Source organism: Caenorhabditis briggsae, assembly GCF_000004555.2.
Source record: "Caenorhabditis briggsae complete genome, chrIV, whole genome shotgun sequence".
Taxonomy (NCBI): domain Eukaryota; kingdom Metazoa; phylum Nematoda; class Chromadorea; order Rhabditida; family Rhabditidae; genus Caenorhabditis; species Caenorhabditis briggsae.
The window spans coordinates 16429245-16437711 of record NC_013487.2 but is presented as its reverse complement, the minus strand read 5'-3'; the positions used below and the strand labels follow the sequence as shown (position 1 = coordinate 16437711).

The 8467-nt window shown below is 37.4% G+C and overlaps 1 protein-coding gene across 1 annotated transcript; it reads left to right on the top strand.

Moving 5' to 3' along the window:
• Positions 1-4678: 4678 nt before the first annotated feature.
• CBG26521 lies at positions 4679-7429 on the top strand (the record flags this gene model as incomplete). The annotated part of the gene is made up of 2 exons (XM_045236331.1): positions 4679-4790; positions 7284-7429. The coding sequence occupies 2 exons, from the start codon at positions 4679-4681 to the stop codon at positions 7427-7429; spliced, it is 258 nt and encodes an 85-aa protein (XP_045099445.1).
• Positions 7430-8467: the final 1038 nt, after the last annotated feature.

The window sequence follows — 8467 nt, the reverse complement described above, 5'->3', positions numbered from 1 at the left end:
TGCGCCCTTGGCTGTAACTCGCTTCAAAATTGAGCTAGAAACTTGATTTTTTGACTACAATGTGTAGAAAAACTTGAGAAATACGATGAACGTAGTAGCTTTTTTTTACTGCCCTAGCTTGTTTTCTGATTTTCCCATTCTTCTTGAGACCAACCCCACAAACCAACCCCACAAATTTTTGTTTCGAAAGAATCTGATAAGAATCCTTTTTCGAAAAATAGTCTAATCTCTTTTTTCCCCTCTTCTCCTTTTTGTCCTTAATGATGATTCGATGAGAAATGGGTCCCCCTCTTTTTTCCTTTTTTCCATTGTTTTTGTCCCCCTTCTTTCTACCGTAATCCTTTTTTTCTAAAATTTTAGATTTCCAAAAAGTTTGTGTTTAAAGGCGCATATGGTTTCATTCATAGTCAGTTGGATAATGAAATTAGAATATTTTTGTTTATAACTTTTGGGACCATCAAGGCGGGTGGGTCCAAAAGTTATAATAACTCAAACCAGATGTGAGAAAGTATAAGCGAATGATTTGATACAATTAGAGGTCTCAAGTTTGATGTGCAGGTTTTGTCATACTGTAGATGGATTTTTTGGATTAACCCCTATTTTCTTAAATAATAGAAACCCGCATTTGAGTTCAATTATCTCGGTTCCTATGAGAGATATCAAAAATTTGTCAACTGATAAAATGTTTCTCATTTTATCAGCTATATTTCATCAGTTGACAAACTTTTGATATCTTTTATAAGAATCGAGATAATTGATCTTAAAGCTGACTCCGTGAACGCTCAACTAGAAGCCCACCCTATACGTTGCACTTTGAGCTTAATTATCTCGGTTCCTATAAAAGTTATCAAAAAGTGGTCAACTAATAAAGTATAGGTGATAAAATGATAAACATTTTATCAGTTAATTACTTGTTTACATCTTATATAAGAACCGAGATATATTAGCTCAAAAGTAGGTGGGTCATTCCAAGGGGAGGAGGGCACAGGAACCCCTCGTTGCTCATCTACCACGTGGCAGATCTCGCTTCTTTGAATTTCAACCCAAAAAGTGTCAACTACAAAAATAAAGGTCTATTCTTGTTCAGTATTTTCTCAAATTCTGGAAAAAATCCAAAAAGTTTGGGTCCCTTTCGTAGAGGGATTGAAAATGCACGCTCTAACAGAATGCATCTCACTCCAGTTGACCATTAACTTTGAGCTTAATTATCTCGGTTCCTATGAGAGATATCAGACATTTGTCAGCTGATAAATCGTTTATCACAACATCAGTAACATTTTATCAGTTAACATATTTTTGATATCTTTTAACAGAATTGAGATAACTGAGCTCAAAGGTTTGGGTAGGCGAAAACAGGTCTATTCCAAAAAGATAGGTACAGTAGGACAACTTTAAGCTCAACTATCTAGGTTCCCATAAAAGATATCAAAAACTTGTAAACTAATAAAATATTTATTATTTTATTGCCTATATTTTATCAGTTGACTACTTTTTGATATCTTTCACCGGAATCGAGATATTTAGTCTTCAAGTTAGCGGTTTGGGTAGGCTTCGTTTGGAGATAATATGTACATTTCAAAAAAGCCAACTACAGTAATCCATCTTGTTAGATCTGCAGGTTGTCGTACTGTATTTGGTTGTGTGGATTTTAGCTAAATCAATTTTGAGCACATTCTCCTACATTACTAGGTGGCTGCACCTAGTTGGATGTGTACTTTCTCAGCAAGTAAGATGTGCAGGTTATTGGAATCTTGACCTCTGATCTATTGCTATTGGCCACTTCAGAAGAAGATCCTTTTTTTTCAAAATTGATGTCTCTGCTAACTTTCGACACCCTTAACCATGCTCTAAATCATTTCACATCTGCTCTTTCTATTATTGTTGTTGTTGTGGACAACACCCCACAATTCTACAGTAATCCCCTCAAGAAAGGGCAGCTGAGAATTATAGAAGTTGCGGATTAGCGCGGATTCTCGAGAATTTGACGGATCGGTGGCTTCTTCTTCTTCTGTCGGTACGTCTTCTCCAGAAAAAGGACAGGCGGCACACTTGAGACATTTTGTTTGGGGTAGAAGAAGAAGACAGTCGAGTGGAAATAAGAGAAGAATATGGTACTAAAAAGACCACCCACGTGTGGAGACAGTTTAAGAGGGGGGGGGGGGGTCTTCTGAAGTGGAAATGACAAAAAAAAATTGGAATTTAAAAACATCATAGGCAATAGATCAAGAATTCGAGTTCAATGAGGTCAAGATTTTAATAATTTGCACATCTTACTTGCTGAGAAAGTACAGTAGGCCAATCAGCACACCTAGCTTTTACACAGAAGATAGTAGGAGAACCTGCACAAGATAGTAAAGTATAGTATCTCAGGATGAGCATTTCTCCAAACAAGTTACAGTAGGGTGACCTGCAGATCTAACTTAATATATTCCAAAAAGTCAACTACAGTAGGGCTACTGGAAGAAATCCCCAATTTTCTATTAAAGCTAGCTACAGTAGGAGGAACCTGCATATCCAACTAGGTGCAGCCACCTAGTAATGTAGGAGAATGTGCTCAAAATTGATTTAGCTAAAATCCACACAACCAAATACAGTACGACAACCTGCAGATCTAACAAGATGGATTACTGTAGTTGGCTTTTTTGAAATATACATATTATCTCCAAACAAAGCCTACCCAAACCGCTAACTTGAAGACTAAATATCTCGATTCCGGTGTGATTGTTACAATAGGATAACCTGCAGATCTAACTGAATAGAGAAAATTTGATTTCAAAATGCCAACATCTCACTACAGTAGGAAAACCTGCACATCATACTAGGCGCGTCCAGATATAACAAATTAGATAAAACTGTAGGGGGAACCTGCAGATCTAACAAAATTGGTTTAGCTAAAATCCACAAGATCAACTACAGTAAGACAACCTGCATACCTAACTAGATGGATGAAATATAGTTTTTAAACCATACTATCTTGCCGCATAGCTCAAAAGAAACTTTTTCCATACTAATATGTCATTTTTGGCACACCCGATCCGTCATTTTCGACGGTGCCTCTGTTTTTAAAGATCTAGATCTCTCAATTCATAATGAGTATACGACACCTCAGATGGTTATCTCTTTGGTATGGTCGCACCTTTTGATTTTGACCTTCCGCTTATCTTTTGTATGATATATCTGATTATATTCCCCAGAAATCCGTGAAGACGCAATAATATTTATGTTCCTTTGCACCCTATCATTAGGAAGAAGGGAGGCGAGAGAGATAAGAAGTGGTTTGAATTTTTCGCCCATACGAATTTTGGTTTCCAGTTACTAGCAAGCGTTATTTAATTTCTCACAATTTTCTGCACATTTTAGTTAAAAAACCAAGTTTCTAGCTCAAAATTGAGCTAGAAGTTTGGTTTTTACACCAAAATGTGTGAAAAACTACGCTCTATCGAATTATATACATTATGATAAGATAATTAAAAAGAAATCTTGTATAAGGCAAGTCTAGAAGTTTGTATCTCAAGGTTAGGTGTCTAGCAGCCATAACTCTCTTCAAACTTGCCCTAGACTAGTGATTCTTGGCTGAAAATCTAGGAAATTGTTTCGCCAATGTGTCCTGACCCCTTAACAACCGTAGAATCCCCTGTTTTCCGCCTCAGGGGGTTGGGGGGGGGGGGGTGTCTCCTTCCTCATTTATCGGAGAAAACCTATTCTGATGATGATGACAGGCGGCACACAAACACAAGGAAGGGGGTTTTGTAATGTTGCGCGACATAATATATCAAAAGCATTTTGTACAATTTACTCTCTCTCTCCCGGAACAATCAGAAGGGGGTACATGACAGATTTACTGCCTGCCCTCCCAGAAATCGCAACATATGTTGAAAGCTGTGTGTCCTTTGAGAGCCGACAATCGGGAGACGGTATTATTATGTAATTAGGACTAGAAAATGATGAATGGAATTGAAGGAGTCAAGGTTTAGAAAAGAAAAGTCAAGTTTTGGCGGGTAATAAAGTAGTTCAACCTTGTTTTTTTTGTATATTCTCAGATTTTCCAACCTTTTCCAATCATATCAGTGCAAAAACCAAATTTCTAGATTAATTTTAAAGCGAGTTACAACCGAGAGCACAATCAGCTAGAGGTGATAATCGGCTGTCGCGACAACGCTGCTCAGGTCAGGTAGGGCGCCAACGCCCTCCCCCCCTTGCCGGAACAATTAATTTTGAACCCATATATCTCGGTTTCTGTGAAAGATAACAAAAAGTTATCAACTGATAAAATGTTTATCATATTATCAGCTACATTTGATTAGTAGACAACATTTTGATAACTCTTACAGGAGCCGAGATAAATTAGCACAAAGTTGAAGGCTTTCTTAGGAATCGAGATATATGGGTTCAAAGTTAAAAGTCCCTCATTTTACAGGGGTTAAGCTTCTTTTCTTTTTTTTTCAATGGATTTCTAAAAATGTTTGCCCTCAATTTTCACAGTTTCCTGTCTTGTCTTGGATACCCGAGTCCCTAAAGAAAGAAAGAGATAATATGCGCCGGTATTCTGTGGAAAGAGTGCGGATAGCGTTCAGCAACACCACCTGTGTCATTCACGTATATCTCTCTGTCTATCTCTCTGTATCTCTCTCTCCAAATTCTAGACAATCAGATTTACAGTACACAAAACCTCCAGAATATGAAGAAAAGGGAACATTTCTTCTTCTTCGGAGACACTGAAGACGTGGAGACTGAAGAAGAAGACGTCGCCTCCACTGTTATCTTGGCAATGAAACAAATCATCATAGTGTGTGTGTGTGTGTGGTGGTGGGTGTGTGTATTTGGGGTTAGAAAGCGGAAGAAGAAAATTCCTTTCTTTACGGAGATATTTAGTTTTTCTCCATGGATCACCGGACACGATCCTTTCTATTTTTTTTTCGAATTTTTAATTTCTTCAGAGGGACAACTTAAAAATCGAAATACACTCCTTGTATCAAAGTCATGCCTTTTTTTTTCGAACCACCTATGTTATTTCCTGAGTTCTCCTGCTCATTTTGGTGCAAAAATCCCATTTCTAGCTCAATTTAAAGGCGAGTTACAGCCATTTTGTTGGCAAGACGCGATCAACGGCGGGCGCGACAGGCGCCACCCTCCTCCTGTCGCGCCAGCCGTTTATCGCCTCTAGCTGAGCGCGCCCTCAGAAGAAAAATAGATGTAACTATCTTCAAAATTGAGCTAGAAAGTTGAAACTTAAAGGAAAATAAGCGGAATTTAAAGACAATTTGGATCCTTATAGTTTTAAGTCCAAAAAAGCTGAAATTTACCGAATTTAAAGGTTTTGAAGTGGGCCTAGATTAGAGAAAACGTTTAGGACCATAACTCGCTTCAAACTTGACTAGAACAATGATTTTTGTACTAATATGCATGTTTAATTACGTTCCATCAAAATATTTAACCATGTAAACCTAAAAAACAAAAAAAAAATACAAAGATTTTGAACTCAATAGCTCTTAGCAAAAATTTGGTACCATAACTCGCTTCAAAATCGAGCTAGGAACTTGGTTATTGCACCAAAATGATCCTTGGGACGTGCTCAATAATGAATAGGCAGTGTGAAGTTTTCGGCGAACTTGTCAACCTGCTTTTGATGTTCCCAGAAAGAGGTTTTTTTAGTTTTCCCAAAAAAGAGGTTTTTGTGATCTCATGACCTCAATGTTATATATTATCCTAATCAAAATAGACATGCACCATCTTTATGCTATTTCGAGTTTTCTGTGAAAATTTGACAGATTTTGGTCCAGTTAGGACTTCGCTAGGGCTCGCTACACACAGAATTTGGTGTCTCCCCGGGAGCCGCTCCCTGCTTCTTCAAAAATGCCCTTGATTTATTGTACCGTTACTTGAAACTAAATAGTTTGAAACTTTAAAGGAATAATCTAGGTTAATTCAATTTCAATTCCTAATATTCTCCAGATTTGGTCCATTCTTGACCCCCCTGAATCTTCCCCCTAATGCATTCTTCCTTCCTTCCTAATTCCATCATAATCGCATATGAAAAGTGTTTTTAACACTATGGATGGGTCCCCCCGAAAAGAGAGAAAAGCTAATCCGTGACCCGTACGGTCCTTTGTACCCTTCCTCTTCTCACCCACAACAAACTCTTCAATTATAATTAATCATCTCCGAAAGAAAAAGGAGTCAACACGTCTTCCACTCTGCTGGAAGTCCCGAAGATTATGTCACTCAATTAAGAACCCCCCCCCCCCCCCCCAAAAGAAAATAATAAGAGGACTATAAACGATAAGGTGTGAAATTGGCGGAAATGCGGGAAAGCAGTCAAAAGAAGAGAAGGAAGAGCACGAGCGGCACATTTAGGTGTGAAGAGAGGGGATTACTGTAGAAGTGTCACCACATGTTGTGCTATTCTTTTTGGCGGCTAGGAGAGAAGAGAAAAGACCATGAGTCTAACAGTACCCGAAAATCAGGAAAAAAGTTCCCAAGTTTTGAACAAGTAATGATTGCTCTAGCGAAACTTTGAAGGGAGTTATAACTGCTAAGAGCATTACACATTTTGCAGCCTGATAAATGTTACAATTCTTAAAAGTTCTCAACTCAGATGTTTATATTTTGATAGCCGTTAATTTAGGGCACATTTTGATACAAAAATCAAAACTTTAGCTCAATTCTGAAGCAAGTTATGATCCTTAATGTTTTCATCAATCTAGTTGCAGCAAAATTTTCGAACTTTGTATTTTTTGGCCTTCGACCACAATTTTTTGAAAACCCTAGATTGAAATGGGTTCATTTTAAAATAACTTAATTCAGCGCGCATTTTGGTACAAAAACCATAACTCTAGCTTAATTTTGAAGCAAGTTATGGCTGCTAGAAAAGCTCCAAGGGCGGCACATTTAGGTGTGAAGGGGAAGGGGATTACTGTAGAAGTGTCACCACATGTTGTGCTATTCTTTTTTGGCGGCTAGGAGAGAATAGAAGAGACCATAAGGCTTACAGTACCAGGAAACTAGAAAAACGAATACCGACTTTTGGTCCAACAAGCATTGCTCTAGCGAAACTTTGAACGGAGTTATGGTTCGTAGTAACACTGCCTATTGTTTGGCATTCTGAATGCTAGAATTTTTATAAAATCTATATAAAGATGTACATATTTTGATAGCCGTTAATTCAGGGCACATTTTGGTACAAAAAACAAATCTCTAGCTCAATTTTGAAGCGAGTTATGGTACCAAAATGTGAAATGGCGGAAATGCGGAAAAGAAGAAAAAACCACGAGCGGCACATTTAGGTGTAAAGGAGGAGGATTACTGTAGAAGTGTCACCACATGTTTTGCTATTCTTTTATGGCGGCTAGGAGAAAAGACCATGAATCTAACAGTACCGGAAAATCAGAAAAAAGAATACCGACTTTTGGTCCAACAAGCATTGCTATAGCGGAACTTCGAAGGTACAAAGACCATTACACATTTTGCAGCCTGCCAAGTGTCAAACTTTTTGAATAATCTACGTTAAAATGTGCATATTTTGATAGCTGTTAACTTAGGGCACATTTTGGTACAAAAATCATAACTGTAGCTCAATTTTGAAGAGAGTTATAGTTATAATTAGTTTCCACAGCTATAATCTTCGCATTTTGTATTTTTGGCCTTCGAACTACCACAATTTTTTGAAAACCCTAGATTGGAATAAGTTCATTTTGAAAAAGCCTAATTTAACGCACATTTTGGTACAAAAATCAAAACTTTAGCTCAATTCTGAAGCGAGTTATGATCCTAATTGTTTTATATAACCTTGTCGATGCAAAACCTTTGAACAAGGTGTTTTTCGGCGTGCTGAATGTTACCATAAGAATAAAGTTTTAAGTTGAAATGTATATAATTCAATAGAGCCTAATCTAACACACATTTTGGTACCAAAACCCAGTTGCTAGCTCAATTTTGAAGCGACTTATGATCGTAAATGTTTTTATCAACCTACTTGCAGCAAAATCTTCAAATTCGGAGAATTTAAGCTATTTTTTGAACTCAAAATTATACTGATCATGTTTGTCTTTAAATTTTACTCACTTTGCTTTAAATTCCACCTTTCTAGCTCGAATTTGAAGCGAGTTACAGTCATATTTCTTCGGAAGGCGCGATCAGCTGAAGGTGATGAGCGGCGCGTCCACCTTCGAAGCGGCCTATCTTGGCTCAAAATTGAGCTAGAAAAGTGAAAATAACATCAAAATGAGGAAAATTTTAAGGCCAACAATTGTGTTCTACTTAAATTTGGAAATCTGTTAAAATTCCTAGACTTTAAAAGCTTTAAAGTACCTAGGTTGCGAAAACCGTTGCTTTTAACTTCAAAACGCCCTATCTTGGCTTAAACCTAAGCTATAAAATTGAAAATGAATTCAAAATGAGGGGAATTTTAAGGCCAATACAATCGGTATATTTTGAACAAAACGAATTGCTACAATTTACAGATTCTAGA